Genomic DNA, 26,556 nt, shown 5'->3' on the forward strand with positions numbered 1-26,556 from the left:
TTTCACTGCTGAAGAAGTGTTAATAAAGAAATGTTAATAATACATATGCTTGCCATGTTTGAAAATACCAAGATATGATAGATTCTCCTAGTTTTACTGTATTTGTGATCAAATTTTCAGCACTAAACAGCTATTCCTCATATCCTCAAATACCCTTATTTTACTATATTACTTTACTAGTTTTAAAATTATAACTTATAATTTTACTTTGTAAGTCATAACAGAAATATTCTATACAATTTTAAATTAATTAATGAGGTTAAAGAGTGATTTAAATAAAAGCATCAACATTTAATGCCTTGTTCTTTTATTCCAATGTTTTTAATGCCTGTTTCACAAAGCCTGGGATGCAATATGCAATTTGAAATTCAACACAAGAGGACAGCTGACAGACCAGAACATATTTCGGGATAATTCAGTAATACTTAAAGCCATCTAACCACTTGACTGTATAGTGATGAGGGTTGGTACAGTGCCATTACTCAAGGTGACTGTTAGCAATGTGGTTTAGATCCAGGACTTCTGTACTTTGGTATTTTAATTTGAACCTAATTTTTGAATGCTCATATCTGTATAAATTAATGAAATGTCACAGTTCCAAGCAACACTTACATTTCAGTAATAGTAGCTGTATTTTATTTATTTCTGTGTGTGCGTGTGTGTTTGTAAAATCCTTTATTCAAATGAATGAAAAAAATCAATTCTAGACGTTGTCACAGTGGCTAGATGGTGCTGTCTGTCTAAACTCAGACAAAAAAAATATGAAAGAAAACAATAGTTTCTACAGAAGGTATTAAGTTATTGAAAAATAAGGAAGGCAGGAAGAGAAATGAAAGGGTTGAAGAAGACTGGAAAATTGAAAGGGGTAAGCTTAAGTTTGCTTGGTTTTGAATATCTATTCTAAAATAATGTATTAGACAGAGCTAGAGAGAGAGAGAGTGAGCAATGATCCATTTTGGATCCTGTGGGACTGTCCATCTGGACTCATCCCATACCTGCTTACTCTATTAAAACAAACAAACAAACATAGTGGTGGACAGTAGATCTTGACCTACCTTTGCAAAATTTAGCTGCAAGGCAACACTGGATGCAACCTCAGGTTCCTGTTTAATTTATGGGGATGAGGCAAATCACTAGAGGTAGGAGGAGTCTTGTTAGCTGTGACTGAATTATCAGTCAGAAGTTGACCTCAGAGGCTCTAGCCTGCTTTTGAATGGCTTCTGTGACAGTTTGAGAAGCTCCCACTTGCACTAATGGAGAAAGAAAAATATGCTTTTTAGTTTGTAATTCTTCCAAAATTCCTGCAACATAGGTGATAGCTACAAACATAGTTAAAGGTAACGATAAGGAGAGAGAGAAATGGCAGGCAGTTGTTTACTCTTAGATAACAATTTTACTCCTTCTATCAAGCTGGTACAATGCTGCTCAAAGAAAAGCATATGAGACATAGTGTATATCCTGCATTGGAATTAGAAATTACAGAACTCTAAATGCTCATTATTGCCTGTGTCTGCATTCAGTCTCTAAGTAACAAGGCCTCTTGGGCAAGGGGAGGGAGTGTAGGAGATCAGAAGCCCATCAGAACTCGCTTCAGGACTCAGAAACAATAGGAGGAGAGTGACTAAACAACAAATTAAGAATTCAGGTGAGAAGAGTGAAATGAAACATGCTTAGAGAATGGAAAGCACACACGCTGTGGGGACAAAACACAGCAGAAAGGATCTGTGAGTCTCAGTAACCAGGCACACCAGTGACATAAGGAGGCTGCAGAAAAGGCAAACCTCTCCATCGGTACCGCAGGCAAGCATCTCTTGTAAGACCTGGGAGATTCCATCAGCTGTGGGGTGCAGTCCCCATGCAGCTCTGGGCACAGCCCTTCAACACAGCCTAAGCAAATTGGCTACAGTCCAAAGAACAGGAGCAGCTTTGCAAACACATTGAGAAAAAAACAAAAAACTATGCAAAAGTTCCTGTTTTGTAAGAAAGGCTAATCTTCTCTTTTCTTTTCTCTCTCTTTTTTTTTTTCCCCATTTATCAAGGTCAGCAGGATCTGCTTCTTTGAAGCAAGGGAGAATTAAAAGGGTAGCAGGTTGCCAGGGGCATTTGAGGAACCACCGTAATTACAGGTTTAGCAGACGGGTTAGAAGAGCTCTCATGAATGGCCTGTGCACACCTGACCCTCACCAAGGGGAGCATGTGAAAGCTGCCCTTTAGCCATGCCTCATTGCTCCACGATTTTAGTGCTTTTTGCTATTCTTGCTATTAGCAGACAGGTGGAGGATGGAACATATAATTGCCCTATAACTGAGAGCAATGAATTTTTAATTTGCAGCCAGTTACCTGATAAAACCCAGCATGTAATTCAAATACCAAGTTCGTTCATAATGCATATAATGGCTTACTTTTCAAATTGGCAAGCCAGCTTGTGATGTGGCAAAGCCAGCAATCTGGTGTCTGCAGCTCCCAAATTTCACATTTTTTGCTCTGTAATTTGTCCAGCCAAATCTGCAACTCCAAATCTGTGTCTTGAAAGTACAAGCAATTCACATAAACAAATCATAGCACGATATCTAAACTGTTCTTAAAAAAAAAAAAAAAAAAAAAAAAAAAAAACTTCCTAACTTTGGCAAGACATTGCTTCTCTTTTAGTACATTGCTTTAAAATAATACGCTTTTTCCAGTTATCCATTATTGGCAAGATAGAAAGCAACTTTTGTAAATCTTCTGCGGTGCTGGCACATGTGTTCCTGTGTTCAAAGATATGCACTGAAACTCTAAAATATAAATTAACTTTTTAATTAAAAGTTATGAAAAAAATAATTGGAAGCTAAACCTCCACATTTCCTTCCATGGGCAAAGGTTTCTGCATATACATTTCCTCTGAAATGTTACCTCTGCGTGCCACGTGTTGTTTTGAGTTCTTCATTATTTGTAAAACATCATCCAATATTTGTAGAGTGTTACATGAAACCTTGCCAAAACCCAAGATGCTACATTTCAGGGTTGAAATGCCATCTTTTGCAACAAGTCAGAGGTCTGTTTTGCAACAAGTCAATGTCTGTTTTGCGGACATTTTAAAGCAGACCCTCAGAAACTGCAAGAATTGCTGGAACTAGAGCCATCATGGATTGCCTTCACCGATCACATTACTATTGCTTTCATTAGTTTTGAACATTGCCACAGAACTATGCCCAATGAACCTTAATACATCAAGACTCCTTTCCCCCCCTCCCCCATAAAATAACCAATGAGAGAAACAGCAAGCTAATATTGCTTTAGACTTCACCCTTTTTGCAAAACACTCAGTTCAAGAACACCATCATTTGCAACTGGATACCAAGTGCAAATTTTAGAAATTTATTACGGTTTGCATGACAAGTATGTTGGACTGGGTGGTGCCACTGCTTAATTTTATTTAGAAACTTAAGTCCGTCTGTCCATATCAAACTGTGAGCTGATAGTGCCACTTTTATTTAGCTCATTCACATAAATCTCTAACATTATTATAGAGCTTCTTACAATTACAGACAGCCAGCAAGCACATTCTCATCTTGAAAGTATAATTATAATTATTTTGAGGTTAGATATATATATGAGAGTTATTTATATGAACATGTAATGCTTTAACTGCATTGTTTCCTTGGTGACAGAAAGTATCAAAAATATGTGAAAGAGCATCATTTGTATTGTTTTCTTTCCCAAAATAGTCTTCTCTAGGAAGTTCCAACTACTGACCAGCAGGAAACAGGATCACTAGTTGACTCAAGCCTGTAATCTTTCTTGTATAGCCTGAAACAAAATCAAGAAAAAAAATGTGATAAAATGCAGGCCCATAATCAACCCTGATCATACCCATGTTTGCAGCTGGTACCAAAAGTGAGAGAGGCAGATCTGGCACACCTGTGATTTAGCCACGAAGGCAACAGTGATGGGGACACACAGAGACAATGAACAGAGATTATACTCTCACAGCATTTCTTCCCCATCGCAGAAACTTGCTACAAGCAAATCATTTTTTTTTTCCTCATGGTAAATCCAGCTGAGCAAACACCCTCCCCTAGCCATAAAAATGAGGCAGGAGAACCTAATTTTATTTGGCATTTTCATGCAAACTCAGGGTGTGATTTTCCCTGCCCTGTGAAATAGGAGCCTTGAGCCTTGCAGTATCATTTCACAAGCAACAAATTCTTGTTGTTAGGAAAACATTCAAGAGTAAGTTCCTATTTTTTATACCAAAGAGCTGTATTCTTAAATGTAAGCAATCCATTAATTTCATTTCTTTTGATCTCTGCTCTTTGCTCATAAACTAAATCTCAAAGCATGTGCATTACTCAACCTTATCCCACCTCTCTTACCTGGTGGTTCTGTGCTCAGATCCTGGAACATTTAGAAGTCTTTCATCGTCTCTCTGAGTTACTTTGGCATTATTCTCAAGCTGTCCTTTTAAATAAAATTGACCTGAGCAACAGACACACAAATTATTTGAAAATAATAGCAAAACATCCAATTACAGTTGTTAACCGAAATGGTAGATATAACACCAGGAAAGCAAGCAGCCATTTGCCTCCAAACCCCCCAAACAATAGGGGCATTTGAAGGCTCCCATAATAAATGAATAAAACTCACGTGTTTCAGCTGTGATCTATTATCCCTAACACTCCTCCACAGATTCAGCCTTACTCTGATGTGTTTTCACATTTTGTGTGTGCATGTGGTTTTAGAATATGCAGTCTCTCCACTCGTAGTTTTTGACACAACTTCAACTTTAGTCCCATCAGTATTTTGGGGGATAAGTGTTCAGAACCAGCTTGTTTTCATTTTGTAGCCATTGCCAGGAAGAGGCATATTTCCACTATTGTAACCCCAATTATTACCACTTTATGTCCATTATTTATAATCTATTATTTAACATCGAATGACTTTTTTTACACAACACAGCACTGTTGAAGTTAAGCCCTCATAGCTAACACACTGGCTGTTATTTTAGTCTTATTTTTAACGTTTTCTAAACACATTTAGGTTTGTACCAGCGGTGAGTAGAAAAGCATTATGTTTTGCTTCAAGGGTAAGACCCTCTTTGGAGGCCTCTCCTCTTTGCAGAATAAAGTCTGGATTAGATGTCTGAAAAGAATAAATTTAATGCATAGAAACCCCCTGAATTCCTGCTGCCTCACCTGTCCAATGATTTTCATGAGAGTTTGTAGGGACCCAAAACAGTAAAATGAATGTAGCTCAAAAAAAAAAAAAGCACCATATTCTCATCTTAGGAGCTTATTTGCAAGACTGTTCTTCTTTGCTGTACAGATCCATAATGATACATACCCAGAATTCCAGTGACTTTGTCAGAAAAATGGTCGATATTCAAGAAACACAGCTGAAGGAAATCATTTGGAACCTTTACAAGGAATATTTTTACCGTGACTGTATCAGACAGTGATACTGTTACACTACTTTCCTTTTCAGTAGAGACTCTCAGCCTAGGAAATAAATAATAATGTTATTTCAAGAAGAATATGAAGACAAAACATATATATGTAAATAATTGACATTATTTTTTTATTTTTATTTTTGCTTTTTGTCTCCTTGCAATTGAATTTTATATGGTCTGCCAGTGGTTATATTAAAATATTAAGCAGCATATATTAAAATATTAATACAACGAGTTATAGTAAAGTATTACAATAGTAAGTTATATTATCATATCTTAAAATACTCAGGTGTTAATATTTTAATGTAACTGGTATCTCTTCTGTTTCTTATATGCCACTGAACACCTTTCCCATGTCGGGATACAAGCAAATACATCAGCAGAGGAGAATTCTTATTGATTGAACACCTTTTTATCCATAATAGAAAAAAACAAAACAAAACAAAACAAAAAAAAATAGAAAAAAGGATATTTTCCCATCATTTTAATGAGAAAAATGATGGACCATTTAAAATAATTGAATTGATTTCGAGAACAAGACAAATATGTTATCCCTGGATATGTCCCAAGATATTTCAGACCCTGCCTTTTCTCTAAGCCCTTATATTTTTTATTTTGATTCCTGCAGTTGCAAGGACTCAGATGCTGGTTTGAAGCAGGAGGATCATTTTGCTTTGCAGAAGACAAATTATATAGGGGCATAAATCCAGCACATTCTTGGCTCTGTTTGGATTTCAAAAATAATTGAAAGCAGTTGTTTTAGGCCGGTTGTTACTGCCCAGAGGTGCCTATATGGGGGGGAGTACTGTGTGTCCTGCCTTCCCCAGAGCAACAGCAGCTTGTCCAGCAATACAAAAGAGCTAATGGAACTGGCTGAATTCAGCTCTTTCCTGTGGTTTTGAAGGCTCCTACACAAATTAGGCAGACAAACGCAGTACGCATTTGAAGTACTCCTTCTCCAGTAGCAGGCATTTGTTAGAGTTACAGACAATTATTCAAACACTTTATGCCTCCCCATAAAAAATGTCTGATGCGCAGATGTGTGTGATTTCTAAAAGTGGGGAAAAAAGAAAACTCCAGTCTGCATGGAACCAAATGATGTAGAAAAGATACAGTAAACATCGAAAAACCTCACTTTGTGGTGCTCACCCCATGCCAGGATGATCACAGTGTGCCTAGTGGCAGCCAGTACAGCAGTGATACCAGGATCATCATGCACCACAGTGGGTGCTTCTCTTTGGAAGGTAAATGGTGAGTTATTCACCAAATAATGGCATTTGGGAGCATTTATTTAAAGCAAATGGCATGTGTGAACATGAACAACTAGCTTATGAGAGATGTGATTCAAAGTGCCAGGACTGGGAAAGGACGGAATGACATTTCTTACCCCTGGACAGCAGAGGTTGCTGACTCTGTCCACGACAGCCGAATGTTCTTGTTGTCGTGGCTTAAGACAATCTCATCCACAGAGACATTGATTTGCACGGCAGGATTCACATAGGTAATTTCAAACTGCACAAACTGATTTATTTTGTCCCCATGTTTCCCAGTCACAGAAAGTCCTTTAAAAACATTGGCAGAGAGCTGTCAAGTGACCTCGCTTATAAAGGTACGGGTGACTTTAACAAAACTGCTTCAGCTTTGTTGCACTTATGGTTCTCAGATCTGGTTTTGGGAGGCTCAGCACCTCCAGATTTCAGACCACATGCCCCAAGGCTGCAGTAGAGTCTGCATCTAGCCCCACATTGCTCCTCCTCCCTTAGAGGTGCTCCTTAACCACAGCAGCTGGCAACCAGCAGTCAGGGCCACTTCTCTGAGTACAGGACCATGAAAATGATACAGCGCTTTAAGAGAGTGCATCTTTCTGGGAGATGTAGGGGTCATGGGGTTTAAGATCTCTGCATCCTCAGAAACTCCCAGGGGCTGGGGAAAAGCCTCACAGCCATGCATGTGACACCAGGAAGAGGCCTGAAACCACACTTAAAAGAAGTGCCTTCAGCCAGTGAAGATTAATGTTGCCTGAGTGAAAGGAAAAATTAAGCACAGCCTCTCCAGTCACTGGAAGGTGGCAGGATGCAGCATGGCCCTTCACGAAATACAGGTGTTCCTAAAGACACTGGCTGCTCTGAAGTGTTTCTCCTTTTTTTCTTGATATTAGGGGTTGATTCCCTTGATGCAAGAGAAAGTTGTCATGGGCATGGAGAAGACATGGCCACAGATGCAAATCCCACAAGTCATGCGTTTCTCCTGGATCGAGGTCAGTTCCCACCCCATGAGGGATCTGGCTTGCTCACCTTGCTCTGGATCTGAGAGCAGGAGGACAGAAAGCTCTGCTTGCCCATCAGTATTTTCTTTGGGTAATTGCGAGAGAAGTGCTGGATGTTCTTTGGCTGAAAAGAAGAACAATGTTAGCACAAGACGAAAAACCTAGCCTATGCCTTTCGGGCATGTACAGCAAAATAATTCATTCTCGTTGTATCTAAAATACTAGTCACAGCTTTTACAGAAAAGGAAACTGAAATTAACACAGTAATTACTATTGAAAGTCACACCCAGACACAGCAACTTGATATAGATGAAAACAGTAGATTTTCAAATTTGGAGTCTATTAAGGACAATGATCCCTCAAAAAAGCTGTGACTAAAGGTCTTTTACACCACAATTCTGTTTTTGTTTTTATCATCAAGCCAGAAAGGCTTTCTTGTTGGATACAGGGACACTTTATGCTTCTGTGGAAAGAATCAGCCAAGGAAGAGTTAAAGAGTTTTCTTATAGCAATTGATACAGTCAGAAAAACAAAGCAAAACAAAACAAAACATTAACCCATGAAAAACTGTATGTTACAGTTGTATTAATTATTAAAATGGGACTGCTCTGTGTATTACTTACTATGAGCTGCCGGTCTCACTTGTTTGCTTAGCCTGCCAACTGAAATACTTAAAATTAGCAAGAACAGTTTAAAGAAACAGTTTTTCTCTAGCTCAGCTAATTAACCAGGCAGAACAGCAAGGCAGAAGCCTTTTTGGCAGAGAATGATCCTACAGAGCACCTTGCTTAAACCAAGATGCCCCAACGGGAACAAAAAGCACAGCATTTTCATTGCTAATTGCTTTTATGCTCTGCCTTGCTGCTGGGCCATGCCTGGTGAACCCCCACTGCGCTCCCAGCGCACCCACCCCGCTCCTCTCGCGTACAACTGAAAACAACCTGATGGAAACAGCTTCTTATTACTGCCAGACTGGAGCTCAGAGCGCCATCGACCTGAAAGAAAAGGTTTTCCAATGACTCCTTGGCTTGGGGTGGTGCCCTTCATCTCCCTCCCTACTTCTAAAGCAGTGAATTCTTCCTGCTGGCTACCCACTGGCTTTTTTGCATACACATGGAGACAACACAGTGGGCATTGTCCTGTCCTCTCTGCGTTTACAGGGACCCTCACAAAGCAGCTGTCTCTGCAGTGCCCAGCATCTGCTCTTTGCAGGACGTGTATTGTTAGCATGTAGATGGCGGTGCCCACGTTAGCTTTGCCCAGCAAACCCCATGTCTATGGATTTATTTTTTTAAAGCAAGCCACACTTCCTTCAGCTTACTAACATGTGCTGTTTGAGAACTTTCACCTGTATCTTCAAGAGGTTTAAATATTGTTTTCTGAAAAGGTACCAAGATTGTTTTCAAGATTTTATAGTTCATTGTAAAATATCTGTGGACTGAAATACATGCAAATATATACACACACACACACTATATACATAGTATTCCAAGCAGACATCCACAATCAAAACGCATTTGATAATGTAATGTTGCTTATGAAATGAAGTTTATAATTTTTTTCTTAATTTAAAACAAACAAACAAACAAACAAAAAAAAAAACACAGAGGAGAACTTACTAGGAAGTGGTACACTCATTCTATAAGCATCTGAAGAAAGAAAAAAAAAAAAAAGAGTACCCATATTTCGTTCATGATTGTATTACACATCTTACAAAGCATTTCAGAAATCAAACATGTGATTCTCTAGCTTCATCTGTAAGCAAATTATCTGTACTAACAAAGTCCACAGAACATGGGCACTGATCCCTACAAAATTATCCCAGTCAAGCAATGGAAACAGACCAAAAACTCCTTTGAGGGAAGGGCAGCACAGAGCTCCATGTGTTGGTCCCCTTTGTGATGCAGTTTAATAAGCTTGCTGTTCTTAAACAGTACCTCTGTTTAAGAGGTACCTCTTTGAAACATGCATCCTTCAGAGAATGGGGCAGTGTTTTAATTCCTTTAATGCATTTCCCTGAAAGAACTAGAGGAAAAGGAGGACTCTACCTATAAAAGCATTGCTATTATGATGTGTTATCATAGTTGAGATTATGGGATTGATAATGCTAGAAGTTTTACATTATTATTCAAGTAACTTTATTATTTCCAAAACCAGAAAAAAGATACCTAAATTATTCTTGTGAGTCTTTCCAAAATATCTGGAGCTTAATTTTTGGACAGATGCTTCACATATGGTAGGAAGAAGCAGAAAACATAATTAGCGTTGTTCACTTGAAGAACTGCTTTTCCTTGAGTCAAGACAATTTTGGCCTTTGAGACATTCTGACTGGAAGATTTTCTCCCTTGGATCAGGTTATCCACCCAAGCCCTGGACAGAGTTTGCCAGTCATTGCTTACACGATCTCCACATATTTTTCCCAATCTCAGATACTCCCCTTTATGGAACAAGTACTGTGACCTATTTTTGTCTTTAGAGACTACTACAGAAACATGTATTGGAAAAGCAGAAAGCATTTACCTCCTACTGGAAAGCTGCTGGGCTTCTCATTGTCTAACACAAGGAAGAGAGACAGATTAGTGTCATACAGTCAACAGTAAATTATTTTATCCATGTGCAAAACAGAAAACTGGGAGAAGTGGGTGTTGGAGCTGCAGGTGAAGAGATTTTATTTTTGTTGAAAGAATGGTAGATGTAGCACACGCAATATTCCTAGAGTTAGCTTGCTTTCCTCCTCTGCATTCATTTTCCCACTTTATTGCCCAAGGCAAAAGCTTAGAATACCCTTTCCAATGGCAGGGAATGCTGTGTAATAACTGTTAAATTACTTCTAATTTATATTTCAACAAATTATTTCCTATTTCAATAGTAGTGTCTGTTTCACTATGACACTTTTTTAGGAAAAGTCCTCCATGTCTAATTTCTAAAGGAGGCCAATCCTTAAACTCCTGTCTTCATTGCGGCATATTACCCTGCCACACCCCTACAGAATGAAACTGTGTTGGGGGGTCCACAGTAAATCATCAACAACAACCACACATTCCCAGGGGACTGTTTAACACCCATTTACCAGCTTCAGTGGGTTTGTTTGCTAGCTCGGCTTGCTGCTGGCCAGTGGGTTTGGTGACCACCATGGAAGTGAGGGGTGTAACAAAGCCATACTGCAGAGACAGCTCCAAGGCTCGTGCCTCCAAGGCTTTCTGCTGCTCTTCTTGGGCTGAAATACTAAAGTCTGTGTTAATGATGAAGAAATCATATACAAAGTCTATGAGCAGGAGGTCCACAGATTTGTATTCATATTAGCTATGTCTTAAATTTTTTTTATGATCAAATGGTGAGTAATCCTATTGAGATAACTCAGCTATTACTTGCTTGAGATTATGGAGATGCTTAGCTGTTTAAAACACTGGAATCTATATATGTTTCAGATGGATTAAAAATAGTAAGTACTTGATCTATGAAATGTCTTACAGACACAATTACTGTTCTCTTTACTAGCTATTTTCTTTCCTTTTTAGACAGTATTGCTGGATGCAATACTCAATGCAATCCATACAATTAAAATACATTTCATAATAATATAAACTATTCTTTGTTTTCATATATACACGTATTTGACGATACAATCCTATAATAAACTGAAAAGCACCTCACATTCCTCATGCACTAATGTGGTATTCTTCTGGTAAACTATATTTTTTATTATTATATATTATTTATTATAATTATATAATATATAATATATATATTATATTATATTTATAATATACTTATAAATATAATATATAATATATAATATATAATAAATATATATTATTTATTATAAATATTTATTATTTATTTATATATTTATTATTTATTATATAATATTATATATTTTTATTATTATATATTATATTTATTATTATATTATTATTATTATATTATAAAACATAAATATTTGTTTTGTTGTGCTTTCCCATTGTATAATTTGCAAATAAGGAATTTGCAGAGTGCTTAAAGAAGTTAAAAGTTTGTAATTCAATACAAAACTTTGAAAATAGCTTACGATTTTTCTAGAAGTTGTTGAATGGTTAAGTAAGCCCACAGTCTCTCGATGAAATTTCCAAAGATGTAATTTCTACTTTGAAATACTTGCTCCTTCTCTTTGACATTTGCTTCTTCTTTAAGAGTCAAGTCACTAGTATGCTACAGGGGGAGAAAACTGACCATCAGAACAGCTCCAGACTTCTTTTACAGTCACCTTATTAGACTTAAAAGAGCATTATTCAGGACTCAAGTGCCTTTTTATTCCTCAAAATGTTTTCAGTAAGCTGTTTTCCCTCTGGAAATAGCAACCCCAAGCCACCAAAGCAGCACATATTTTGGATATACATTTTTGGACTCAAAGAAAGTTTGAAAGAAGGAGTTATGAAATGGCTCCATTTGAACATTTTTGGAAATTAAAAATGTATGTTTCCTTCTCCATTCTAAAAACACAAGCAATTTTCCTAAAGAAAACAAACAAACAAAAACAAAACAACAACAACAAAAAAACATGTTTGAAAGGCCAAAATATTATTGTTTGGAAAGGATTAAATTATTGTTTGCTTATTTGTGGATCTTCTTCCACCCTCCTCCCCACTCTTTTTTTCCTTCTTCTTTAGTAGCAGATTTAGGAGAGGAAAAGTCTTTTAATTCTCCTAGAACGGAAAAACAGCTATATGTCCAAATGTAAAGAACATATATTGGACACAAAAGACTTCTTGAAGTCTCCTACTTCACTATAAAAGACAGCATGGAGACAATACATTTTTCATGGTTACCAAGCTCAACACTTACTGACTGAGCTTTAATTTCCACTGGCAAAAGATCAAGCTCATTGCTAATTTTTCCAGACACTATGATTTCAGATCCCTCAAAAAACAGCTTGAAATTGTTCTTGGTTAACCCCTCAACAGCATTGTCTGGATACTGCATTTCAATTTTCATTAGTATTGGAGTAGCCACCTCTTGGTAAAAGCCCTAAAGAAAAACACAAAGAGAGAAAGAACAAATGAAGGCAAAATTAAGCAAAGAAATTTGTTGAATATCTAAAAAATCCTTAAAAAAGAAGGGAGGAAAGCTTTTTCTTTCAGTAGAGGTGGGCAGCAGCTGCTTGTGTGAGACAGCTGTAAACCTTGAAATAAGAGTATTTTTTCTCCATGTTCTGCACACTTTCTCCAGTCAGGCTGGTGATACCACAGAAGTTGATTTGCCATGGGAAATACAAGTACCCAAGCAGCATCCCTGTTTCCCTGTTATCACTGTCCCACCAAGTTAAATGTCTTCTCTCTCTCTTTTTTTTTTTATTTTTTTTTTAAAGTTGACTAACCCTGAGGTTTAACCTCTCTCTTTCTTCTTCACTGGATGGGGCAGGCATTTGGCGAATCCTTGTGCTCTGTGCATCCAGCAAAAATGGGCAGAAATGAGCTACCCAAAAGAGAACAGCCCTAGAGTTAACATCCCATCTCCAAATGGGCAGGAACATCCCAAGCAGGTGGTGCTGCAGGGATCAGTTTGCCAAGAGGTGCCTCAAGCTACCTGCTGCCTTCTGGGAAACTGTGACAAACAGCACCCACTAGCACTTCGAGTGGTTTGAAATTGGACCCAAGAACCAAAGTTTTGTCACAATCACTTCCACTGGACATTTTGTCTATTTGTAGAGATGAAAAAACTGAATTTGCAGGTTTGTCCAAATGCTAGCTAATTTGGGGAAGACGTCAATGTTGAGTCACGATTAGAGTGCAAACCCTCAGATACCCCCAAATTGATATTGTCTTCCTCCTTCCCCAAGATTAGCAGATAAACTCAAAACCAACTTCTTGTCTCAGAAGATCTGGGGTTTTGCTGTCAGGGCTAGACAGGAGCCATAGCTTACAGATGGCTTTTCTGGCATATTCCTTAGTCCTCACCTGGAGCTGCAAGGCTGCATCAGCATTTTCATATATTCGACGTGCAATTCCCCCATTGCTTAGGGCCATTTTCTCCAGGAAATTGTAGCTGACATCAAACCCAAAACCGAGGCAGAAGAGGGCGTATTTCCCATTGACAGCTTTCTGTATGTTTTCTTGAATGACTTCCACTTTATTCTCACCTGTATTTGTCATTGAACAAAAGCATACCCGTGATTTTTATTTTTTTAAGAGTACAAAAAGATAGCAGGGGATTTAAAGGACATCTTGTCTCTTAACAAGAATTCAGAATAAAATATTAGGTATATGGACAATATTCAGTCAATTGAATTAGATATGGAAACACCACTCTGGATTTTGAGTGCTGGAATCTGATTCTCCCACTGAATGATTCTAATTACTTCAACTCACATTGTTACAGCTAAGTGCAAAATGCTTAACAAGATTACAGGGACCAAAGAGGTGTTCAGACTGTAAGGGACAGACATTATGAATTAACATCACAAAGGATGGAAACATTTGATCTTAAGTGGGAAGACAAGTGCCATCCACAAAAAAATTCTGCCTGAATTTGGAGGATAACAGATTGGTTAATGGTGTAAATCAGAAAAATTGCAAAGTAACACAGCCGTGCTTCTCTCTCGGGCACTACGTGTGATACCTTCATCTTATCCCATTCAAAGAGCCTGTATGGCGAGCATCTTTGCCCATCTTTTCAGGCAGAAACCATAACTGCATGTAGAATGTTGTGGGAGCTGCTCAGCTATTCCCTTTCAGCCTGCTTTCCCAAGGAAAATTGAGGTGTATGCAGTAACATAGCCTGTATCTGTATGGCACTCAACTGCCATCTGATTTCTGGCAAACTTGTGGAACTACAAAGATATTTGGGACTCACCATGGCCCTGCTCAGCAGGCAGCACCTTGCACCAAGTTTAATTTAAAAACAAAAACTACAACAACAAAAAAACAACACACAAAACAAACAGAAGACCAACAAATAAAAATCCAAAGCAGCATAGATCACTCAGTCTAGAAGACAGACTGATCTCATTAGAGAGCTTACAGTTGATATGATATTACTGCCTTGGGAGGGATGCTGGTGCCACAAAGAAGTTAAACAAGCTCCTCTGATTCAGCACTAGTGATGTTTGTGCGGTTGCAATGGGAGTTAATGTTTAATTAACCAAATATTTCTCTCTTGTCCCCCCTGGCTTGATATGTCACAGCTGACTAATAGTTAAGAGCTAGCCACAGAAGAGAACACTAAAAAATAGGCACCTTGAAAATATCTCAGGATTGAGGCAAGGAGAGCAAAGAACTATAAATGATACCTCTCAAAGGGAACTGTACATAGTATAAGCAAGATTTCCACCTTTCAGCTCTAAGTATTTTACTTCCATTTTTCAGCCATGCCTGGGTACCTCCAAAATTTCCCCCAAGTTTATAAACTGAGAAGCCAATCCTCTCCCCAGCACAGACCTGGATCCAGCACAGCCTGCTTATAGCAAGCCCTTCAAAAACACAAACTATGTCTAACAACAACCGGGATGCAATTGTGAAAGTTAAAAAGTTGTGGAGAGGACTGAGGCTGGGATTTCCTTACCGGATGTGGGCTGACCATCTGTCAGCAAAATAATCATGGAGACACTCCGCTCCGGCAGCCTCTCGGCTTTATCCAGCACGCTCACAGCAGTCAGCAGGGCATGATTGATATCTGTGCCTGCAATGAGAAAGCAGGCATCACTCACCTGGAAAGGAAAATCAGTCGAAGAAATCAGTGCACTGCATCTGCAGAGTCCCTGCAAAGTTGATTAAAGTTTTCTGCAGGAAGCAATCCTTCAGAGAGGTGAGGATTTAGGGGTTTAGCCTTCTGGTTTAATTACAGTATATTATATTGCAATGGCAATGCTGGAGCAATCTTTTGGGAGCCTTCTCCACACATATGTCATGGGGAATACAAACATGTCTAGAACCATAAAAAGTGCTTAAATAAGCAAACCATCATCTGTTAACCCATGTTGAAGAAATGTCTCCTAGGTTCATGCAAGAAGCTGAAGAAAAGAGCTCTAGGCACAGTGACCTTTACCAGTGCTAGCTCCTGGGATGAGAAAATCTTACATTAACACTTACAGTGTAAAATTAATGAGAGAAAAAGCTTTTTAGATCTTCCTGAAAATGAATAATGAAAATAAAGTACACTGTGTGGTGTAGCAATTGAAATGCATATTGCCTTTTTTTGTCTACTTTGTTTCTTTAGTATAACTTGGAGTAATGTGCACAGAAAGAGCCATAGTAGTATGACTTTGTTATTTTACAAGGGGACCTTGATATTAAAAAATAAAATAAAAAATACAGTAAATTGCTGTGAAATGTTTGAGTGAATTTTCATTTTCCTGCAGAAAAAAAAGTGTTCTGTTGTAAATCTCTGTCATAAAAAAATTTAAAACAAAACTTCCTGGCTTATATAGTTCATAGATGTGACATAACCAACCCTCTGTATATCCATACCATCAGGTAGCCACCAATCAGTCTTCTGCCACAATCAGCTTTCCTATCCCACTCATCATTCATAAGTAATGCTTTTTTTCTAAGTGCTATTTTGTACACTGTTGGGTGTGTGTTTGCGGTCACAGGTGTCTAGGTGGTGCCTGGTACCTCCTCTGGCAGTAATAGTTCGCACAAATCCTGCAGCGCTCGCCACGTTCTCCGCAGTGGCTTGCAGCAAAGCACTCTTCCACTCTACCACTTTGTTGTTAAATGTGATGCAGCTGAAATGATCTTCAGGGCGGAGGTCTTGCAGAATCTTCAAGAGAGCTTCCCTTGTCTGTTCCAAGGAGAAAACAACCACTTTGAATATTTCTACTTTGATAACAAAACTGGGTGTGAATTTGCAACACAATAAGGAGATTTATTATTGGCAGCATACAAGGTGCAGCCCCATGCCTCTGTTTTGACCTAACAGCATCTTTCAGCTGAGACCATCAGAAATGACTAATTCCCCTGACTTACAAACACACAAAAAACATTCCCAAGATGGCTATAGAAGACTATTCTGCTCTACAGCAAATCTATGTACACAGTTTTCCATAAAGGAAAAATGAATAAATTAATTCTTTAAACTTCATTGAAGAACAAAATTATCAGTGAAATACTTGGCAAAGATGGAAGGAGGCAAAATGCTCTCTGCCTCAAGATATGATAGCAACGAAAATAGCCTTAACAGGCATGAGTTGCACTTTAACAACCTTCATCTGTGCATATATATTTCCAAGTACTTATGTATTTATGAAAATTTTGCTGTGTACAAAACCAACATGTGTTTCAAAAGGGAAATACAAAGTTGCTTCCTTGAAAGGCTGGTGTCTGTCCCTGATACAAGCAGAGGTCGGTATCTCAAATAAGTTACCTGCTCAATTTTTCTGCCTGCCATAGAGCCACTTCGGTCTATAACAAAGACGACATTTTTGGGAAACACTGGCATTTCCTGGGGTGCAAAGTAATGCACGAAATACCCATTGAAAATCTGAAATACCAAAAGGTAAAAACATGCATAAAATTATACATAAACAAATAAATATTGCAACTTAATAAGAAAACATTGCCTCTTAATATTCTGGCATGGCAAGAAGAGGGGTCCATGGTCAGCATTTTATTCTTCTAAAAAAAAAAAAAAAAAACCACAAACATACAAAGGAACTACTAAAATATATATACACAAATATATTTTATATTTTAATGATCCTATTTTGTGCTAATGGACAAGGTGTTTTTTTTAATTATCACATTAAATATAAGAGGTCTGTGTCACTCCAAATTTTAACCCAACTCACTTATCCCAAGACCACCACTTCAGGGCATACCCATAGCTATCATGTAGTTGAGGTAAAGTAATTTGGTATTAAGGAAAAGCAATTTGGTAATAGAAATGAGTGGAAGTGAAAGGTGTCCCAGAGTAAAGATGCATACATGCATATTTCAGGTTACTGCATGGTTTCAGCACTGGTGATGGATGCTGCTGGTAAGAGAGTTGGGGGAATATCTACTACTAATCCCTTTTTACCGCGTTTTGAATCTACCTCAAAAGCATATGAACAGGTTAAAATGGAAGAAAGTCACTGAATAATACATATATTTTTTTCAGCTTAACATCAATTTAATCTTTTGAATGAGATGACAGACAGACCCTCTAATGGATACAGCAGCGATTCTGGCAAATGTGCAAAGTGATTTTAACGAGGAGGGTTTGCGGTGGAGGCTGCAAATGGAGCGAGACAGATTATCCACCTGACCACAGAAACCACTTGACTAAAACAGCTGCTATATAATCAAAAGTAATATTTAATTATTTTCTACATTTCAAGTTTTTTTCACGTTATATAAACTGTATGTATCACTGTATATTACGTTACCTCCATATTCTCACCTGCACGCACATCTCTGCTCAATGACTGTGACTGCCAGCTTTCTGCACATTCACGTGCACTTCGTCAGTGAAATAATATGGAAAGCAATGTACTGTATTTCTAAGGATACGCATTGGTCCATACGTATTTTTAAGTTCCTACTCTCTTTAGCTCAGTTGTCACAAAAAATAAAACTAAGCAGTCATTTTAATAGTTGTATAAATCACATTCCTCTGAACTTTATTTACAAGAAGCTGCAAATCATATGACCTTGTATCAATTGTAAATAAATACATAAAAGAGAAGGAGAAAGAGAGAATGCAAAGAGACATATATACAATGTGAATATATATTTGGTATTGAAACAGTATTTGAGTTGACTGCTTTTTCATGGCTGATCCATTCCTGCAGTGTGTTCAGTGTCCCTAGGGGTTTGCTTAACATCACCATCAGTTCCCGCTGCCTCTGTGTTAATGAAAATAGCTTTCCTATTACTGTTGGTGTTTCAAAGTATATGTTGCTGTTTTGCTGATTGCACCTCACATTCAGACCTATCTATCATCGGAAAGGATTTTTATTTTTATTTCTATTTCTTTTTTACCTGTATATCACCTGCAGTGGCAACTTGCTTAACATCGTAACGCACAAGGAAATCACCATTGAGGAGGGTTTCATCAAGTTCGGGATTTACCTTCTGTTGATCCACAGTTGGCTTAAATAAAATATGAGCCTGAAAAGCAATGAAAAGAAAAGATTTAAAGCGATGTAACCTAAATCTGCCCCCAGCATTAATGTTTGGCAGCTGCTGCCCTACCTTGGTTTCATTCTGCACTTTTGTGAGTGCCTCGTTTAACTCGTTTGTCATGAAGGTGCTGTCTGTCTCCAAGAAGCGTATGCCCTGGGGCTCAAAGATGTGCACATCAATCTGAGAGTGAAGAACAAGCCTTTGTCATTGCCATGGAGGAAACCCTGCCAAGCCCCAAATTCACAGGGATGCTCCTAGCCCAGCCCTCTCTGAGGCAGCTCACCTGGAAGTGTTTAACCAGCTGCTGGGGTCTGACCTTGATCAGCAGCTCGAACAGCCCCAGCTGCCGCTTCAGCAGCTCCTCATACACCAGCTCAAAAGTGACTTTGCTGGCAGCTGCAATGCTGACAGAAACGTGGAACTGCTCCAGTTTCCTGCCTGTGATTCTGGGGAGGAAAGCAAAGCTTTGCATGCAGTGGGCAAAGTTCATGAAGCGTGCTAAAAATGGCCATATGGAATAAGTAAATTAAAAACTATCAGTTTGTCTCATTGGTCATAGAGAAGATATTTCAGGTATATACAATACTTTCATGTGCCACAGGGGCTGCTTATCCAAGCTAAAAACAGAGCAGAAATCTCTCTGTGCCTCAGACTGGGTTTGGGCAGAACTGGGACTGCATGCATGGGAAGCACAAGTTAACTATATCCCTAATGCATGACATCTGCTCGAGTGCCATGGCCATTGTGCTTGTGGGGAAGCAGACCCAGTGCGCGAGCATCAGCTCAACCCAGCAAGGTGCTCCTGTGTGACAGCGAGCCCCAGGGCAACACAAAACAGTGACACCTCTCGCTCCCGCCCATTGCAGGTTCAGACATAAATCATATAATATGTGTGTTTATATAAACAGTCCCTCTCAGGGAGAACCCAAAGCTGCTTTTCTATTTGTCCTCCCTTAGTAATGGCTGGCTGCAGGACTTCACCTGCCCCTCAGCTAAGCGAGAGGCCAGGGATGAGTGCTGAAGCATCCTTCCTCAGAACAGCAACGTACTTCACGAGGCCAGCGCTCTGTCCCTGTGAGACTGCTGCATTGTATTCCTTTTGTGCAGATGCTTTCTCCTTTATTATTCCTGGGTATAATTTGCCATCGATGGACCTGTAAGTTTTCAATAAAAAAATCATTAATATTAGAGGGAATATGCTGGGGAAGAAAGAGGACCACCATGCGTTGTGTCCCTCAACTGTTAGCTCCCACATCCCTCCCTGTCTGTGAGGACACCAAGAGTCACCACCAAAACACAGCCCTCCTCCTCAGAGCCTCAGAGGGCTGGGGCAGCATAACCACTGCCACTGAGCACATTTGTCACCTTCTTTCTACTTGGCCACCTACTTTTTTTTGCCCCCCAACATTTATTCAGGGCATTCCTGAGCTTGGCTCTCTGTCTGTTGTGCTTAGCACCTCCTAACAAGATGGGTGAACGCCACTAAGCCCCCAGAGCTGCCTCTTTAACACCACAGGTAAGAGCTGGTCCTACATGGAGAAGTTGGTGATAAAGGCTGTCTTGGGTAGCTCCACTTCAAAGGTTGCCTCACGAGACTCATTAGCTCGGTTGATGATTTTGCTGGTGATGACGGTGTGAGCGAATCGTGATGTGACTCTGCAGTTCACACGCAGGCTGTAGATTTCAATAGCACGCTAGAAAAACAAAACAAAACACAAAACAAACAAAAAAAAAAAACATGCTGAACAGAAACAGCTCCAAAAGTTTGTTTGTTTGTTTGCTTTTCTGCCAGACAGCCCTTACCTGGGTGACGTTACTGGAAAAGTTCAATGAAATAATTAACTGTTGCTGTGTTACTCTGATGCATCTCCTAAGATTAACCTCAAAAAAACACCCACATGCCTTTTCAAGTGCTTGACCATGGAAAGAGACCCTCTAACTTTTTACATGATGATTTGTTTGCTCTCTGAGCTGTTGACTTTGCTGCGTGTTTTCCATCCCGGTGCCTTGTGGTGGCACAAACTACTGAGCAGGTCTGAAACCCTGAGGGGCCCCTGTCCCGTGTTGTTTGCACAAGCAGAGATGCCCTTTGAGCACTCATCTTTCTGCTGGCTTGGTGCTTCCAGGGGCTGGGGGGAGATGGACACCATGCCGGAGTCATCTGGGAACACCTCACAGAGCAGCTGGATGGGGATGCGCCTGGAGCACCTCCTTGTGCTACTGCAAGCAACCTCCTGCACATGGGATTTCTGCTTCAAAGGCAGTGAGGCCCTGCCCTAAGCAGGTCCTGTGTTTTGGCAGCAACAGTAAAGAGGATTGATCTGGATATCAACAGCCCAATAGCTTATTAAAACAAAAAAGCTCAGTAGCAAAGCAGATTACCACACTTCTATTTTTACTGTCCCAGTGTCACAAATCTTCTGAATAGCTAATTGATCTTTAATTATTTTAATCATTCATCTCCTGTGCTCCCCAACTAACAGCATCCACTTAAGGAGTGCTGACCTCTTCTTAATTACGGCACTGGCCTAAATTCAGAAGTTTAATCACGTTAAACTTGATACAAGGGTGACCACAGACAGTGCCACAGCCAGCCGTACAGGTAACAGAGAGCTGTTCCTTTTTTCATTGTACACTGGCAGAGCAGGCTCCGTCTCCTGATGCCTGCTGACACTACAGAATAAAAAAGAAAAATATTTGCCAAGAGACCAACTTCCCAATCCTGGCAGTTCAGGTGCCTCTCCCTGCCTGTGCTGGGGTCTGTCCTTCCTGGGAACACCTCTTCCCAAAGGCTTTTCAGGTGTGTCCCAGCACCCCTGCTTCTGCTTGGTGCTCTGGGACCAGGAGCAATTGGTCCCAAAAGGAGCAGCGGGGTGCAGTATGGCAAGGGGCACCGCTCAGCACAGGCAGCAGGCCAGGAGCAGCCCTACATATCCACCTGAGCACAGCACGAAGCAGCTCGTGGCCTCTCACCATGGGCCCATGCACCACACCCATGGCTTCTTGCAGGGCCCGTGCAGTAGCCACAAGGTCTGACCTTGTCTGTATTTTGGTTGTATTTCACACTGCTCTCAATAGGCACTATGGAAATAAAATCCTTCAGCTAGAAGGCTTCCTCCATTTCTTTACTTTCTAAACTGAGACTGCAGCCACACATACCCTGAGGTGTTCCAAAACCTAGTTTGCTGTTCTGTAAGGTACAAATAACTGCCTCTGCTCTCTTCCATCCCATATTAAACACCATCAGAAACCACCCGGCACTGGAACAGTCCATGGCCAGCAGTCAGTCCTGCTGTAACGCCTCTGTGTCAAGATCCAAACCTCACCCGGTGTTCAAGGGAGACCCATCAATCCCTCAGCTGGGTATTTTCCAGCACAGGGAAAGAGAGTGATCAGACATCTGCAAATTTCCACCTCCATCCTTATACAGTAGCAGCCCAGAGAAACACAGAGAGGCCTTAAAAGGACCCAAAGTTCTCAAATCACAGCAAAACACACCCGATGTTATATGGGTGCATCTCTGCATCACCTGGTCACAGCGAAACCACCAGATCACAAAATGAGCAAACAACAAATTGTTAAGGAGAGAAAGAGAGAGAGAAAGAGAGCAAATACCTTTTGAGCAATAGTTTCTGTTAATACTACAACTGAGGAAAAGATCATCAATGCGAGCAACGTTCTCTCCTCCATTTTGGAAAGACCAGATTTTCAAATGAAAACTCAGTTTATCTTAATCAGTTAATGAGTAACTTGTATGTGAGGATATTGTGTAGACTTTGAAGAGACACAGAAACATAATATTTACACGTTAAACATACGTAAAACTTGGACTCAGTTAAAGCTTTTTTTTTCCAGCAAGTCTTTGCTGTTGAATGTTAGAATTTTAACGTTTCATAAAGCAAAGAAATCCTTGTGCTTTCTGTTTAAACTGAGATTCTACTGGGGCATGTAAAATCCCACAGGCAGCTGAACAGGTCTGTGCCTTCTTGGATACATGGTTCTCTATCATGCCCAGCGGTCACTTGGAAAAAGAAAAAGAAAGAAAAAAAAAAGGAACAATTGACATTACCTCAAGCACTTCCGAGATTTGGAGGCTGCCCAGACATGTGACATCCACATGAGATTTTGTGAGCTGGTGACTTCTCCAAACCTTGTACCGTCTTGCCCAATCAGCCCATGAGAGATGTTGGGTAGTTATATTGAAACATCCTTTTTGCTGTCTCTTAACCAGCCAGAAGCCTTGCTTGACAAATAACAATGACAATTGTTTGTTTTTTCAGCTAAGCAGTGACAAAAGGTAATCAGACCAAGCCTGGACTCCGCAGTGAGGTGCTAAGACCGTGCAACATATGTAAGTGTACAAAGAAGCCATGAGCTTTTCAAAAATCTGAGCAACAGCAGCTGTGCACATGAGTGCATCTGGCCTCAGCTCTAACACAGCTGCAGTGCATCCACCACGGATTCTGCAAAGTTGCCTTGCACCTGGGCATCCAGCAGGGCTATTTAAACAAAAGTTTAGTGCTGGGAGAGCTCTGCACCTGAATTTAGCTGTAAATGGAGTGAAATGGCTGTTTTTACCTCTTATTTTATAGTAAAGTTGCTATCTAAGTGGGTCATCAAACAGTTCTTGTGAAGTTTTTTTGGTTGATGGTTGGTTTGTTGCCCTGGAAAAATAAATTCCATCCACATTTTTATACGTAAATACTCATGGATATAACATTGTACCAACAAAATTCCTAAAATATCTGCTCACTCAATTGGCATTTAGGTAGCTTCCCATCTAAAGACATCTTGCATGACCATTTCAAGGATATTTCTTCATCTGAGTAGTTGTGATGTCTGCCTCTTTCACAAAGCATTTCAAACACATTTTGGGAAAGTAATTGATTTTTTAGGCAGTATGGTAAACAGACAATGGAGAGAACCCATTTGAAAAGGTCGTCTCCTCAGCTCTACGTAAAAGGGGAATTGAGATGAAACATGGGCACATGCAGGACAAGGAGGTGATCTAGGAGAGCCAGCATGGCTTCACCAAGGGTGAATCATGCCTGAGCAATCTGGAGGCTTTCTACGATGAAGTGATTGCATCAGTCAACAAGGTAAGACCAAATGATGTCATCTACTTGGATTTCTATAAGTAGGTGATACCATTACTCTCCTACACGGAGAGTAGGCTTCCAGTGACCTTTTGGGAAGAAACTGCTAATGGAGGGCTCATTAATTTACTACTTCAGCAGTAATTTACAAGTTCATCATAAAAGAGTCTGTCGAGCACAGCCTGGTCTTAAAAGGCTCCTGCTTTAAATAAATTAAAAACAACAACAACTTTGCTACTTCCAGGCAAAGTATGCTACTTGTAAATACAGTATCATTTATAGCAAGGCATGTAAATGTGTATATTTTTAGAGAGAAAAATTACATTTGATTAACTTCTTTAACTTGTGTAATGCTTTAAGCCCTTAAAATGCGTAGAATATTATACTTAGTGGCCTAAGAGCCAAAGGTTTAGCTGTAATTAAGTGGATCTGTCATTGCTTTTCTAATGCCCCTATATACAATCACATGAATGTTGAACAGCCGCTTGAGCTGCACAGATATAGGCATCCTGAGATGTTTTCAATACGAGCATCCTACTGTTTCTATATGAATCCTAACAGCAACCATCCTTGCTGATACTGGTGGTGTGCTGGGCACAGGTCTGATTGTGCAGCACTCGGTGTTCCTTACTCTGAGGAATGAACATGCTGTGAAATGACTTCAGATCCTTGGAGGAAAGATTTAAAGCCATCACGACAACAGGAGATACTTTTGAGTGCAAGAGGACATGAAAACTCACTTTCTGGAGGCAGTCAGACACTTCCCTGTCACTATTCCTCTATGAAAATGAAGGAAAAAAAGGAATAAACCACATTTCCCATGGCTGGATGTATTACATATGAGGGGATGAAGAAAAAGATGACAGCATTTCTCCAGACAGCTGTTATGATTGTTTCTCTCACCTACAAACAGCTCCAGTCCTGCAGCAGCCACCAGTAACTTCCAGCACAGGATTGCTTCAGTTCATAAGGGAGAGCAAACACCCTGCAGTCATCAGTGGGGAGCAGTTTTGTCCCAGGGACACACATTTACCTCCAGTGCTTATCTTTTTAGATGAGATCCCTCTTAAAAGAGATTCCTGAACCCGAGCACTTAGTGTCACACCGTGAACCATCACAAATAATTGAACCTGAAGACATTATGGAAGTAAAGCTCTTAGCAAAACCCCACTTTCCAGATAGATAACTTGTCTTGCTTCCCTGTCGCATTTGTGCTGTACGTCTGCAGAAGGCAAAGGTCTCCGTGCATTCCAAATCAGCACTGACATACCCAAAGATGGGTCTGAAATACAGCACCCTTCCTCCTCCTCTCTGGTTTCACCGCTTCCAAGCAAATCTGCAATATTCAATCACATGCAGCATAAAAAGAAAGTGTGAACACAATTTAGCCCCAGTTGTCCTTCTCCATTTTCTTTTCTAATTAACAAACAACCTCCTGCCACTTCTTCCTCACAGATTAATTAAGGAGGTGTAGTTAAACCTGATGCGGAGACAGTTCTGGCAGTATTGGAGTGAGAGCTTTTTTTCTTCAGTATTTTAATTCTTGAACCTTGGTCCTTCAGAGAGGAAGAGGCTGTGCTGCCACTCTTGAGGAAGAGCGGTGAACAGCAGAGAGGAAGCAGTGCCTCAGCTGCAGATAATAATCCCTGAAATTGAAAAATAGGCAAAATAAGCCTCTTTCAAGACTCTTTGGAGTTTTAAACTGATGGCTGGGTTTGCCCCTAGAAAACATGAAAAGGCGGTGAAGGAGCTGGGAAGAAGAGAAAAGAGTAATGTTTTTTTTTTTACTAAATGCACAGCACAGCTGCTGCACACAGGTAAGTGGTTAATTCTGTGACACTTGCACTAACCTTGTCCATAACATTTGTAAACAAAACATATTATAAACACATTTATAAAATGTGTGTTTCTTAAAAGCAACAGCATCTTTATTTTTCTTAGGGAAACCATCAATTAAAACCAAAGGATTTGCTATTGAGTGACAAGTGTCCCATGCCACAGGCTCTCCTCGACTTCTGTGGGCATCAGCACATTTTATCCACTGTTCGTGACACAAAAAAGCAAAGATAGTTTTCTTCACAGTGCTCACCCACACAGAGACCTTGAATACCACTTTCACTTCTTAAACGGCCTGCAAAAAATTAAAACTGTTGTTAAATAAAGGTGGGACTTACCTCCCTGACCACCCTCAGGCACGCTGCCAGGGAATAGGCACCACCAAAAAAGGTGATTATCCATGTTTTAGACCACAGGTCCAAAATACTCCAATTTAAAACCTCAGGGGAAAAAAAAATAAATAAAAAAATCCTTGATGTTTAATGCCATAAATCCCATAAATCAAGGTGTAAACAAATAGAGTTGAAAACACACTTTGACTCAGAGAGGAGTTGTTTGGGACATGATGTGTCTGTGGCTCAACTTTTGTCTTGATCTGACAAGACCCTGAGGATGTGAGGAAAAAATATGGCAGGGAATGGGCAGAAAGTCATCACTCCACACTGAGGCAGACCAACAGCCTGCCATTTGCTCTCCCGGCAGTGCTGTGTGTGAGGAAACAGTTGCGGCACTGTCCACCATCTTCTCTCACCATGAGGGAACGACTGAGGCACTGCCCGCCATCTTCTCTCACCATGAGGGAATGATTGAGGCGCTGCCCGCCATCTTCTCTCACCATCAAGGAATGAT

The 26,556-nt window shown here is 39.9% G+C and overlaps 1 protein-coding gene across 1 annotated transcript; it reads right to left on the minus strand.

The window, feature by feature from the left end:
• Positions 1-3,713: 3,713 nt before the first annotated feature.
• On the minus strand, positions 3,714-22,465 carry ITIH4 (inter-alpha-trypsin inhibitor heavy chain 4; the record flags this gene model as incomplete). The annotated part of the gene is made up of 19 exons (XM_084292892.1): positions 3,714-3,789; positions 4,356-4,458; positions 5,323-5,477; positions 6,816-6,990; positions 7,723-7,818; positions 10,215-10,247; positions 10,765-10,919; positions 11,743-11,882; positions 12,516-12,698; positions 13,628-13,809; positions 15,231-15,347; positions 16,283-16,451; positions 17,034-17,150; positions 18,632-18,760; positions 18,845-18,955; positions 19,059-19,221; positions 19,825-19,929; positions 20,309-20,469; positions 22,391-22,465. 19 exons carry the CDS (start codon positions 22,463-22,465, stop codon positions 3,714-3,716), a joined length of 2,445 nt encoding a protein of 814 aa, XP_084149018.1.
• Positions 22,466-26,556: the final 4,091 nt, after the last annotated feature.

The sequence above is a fragment of the Netta rufina genome (assembly GCF_964035555.1).
Source record: "Netta rufina genome assembly, chromosome: 10".
NCBI classification, from domain to species: domain Eukaryota; kingdom Metazoa; phylum Chordata; class Aves; order Anseriformes; family Anatidae; genus Netta; species Netta rufina.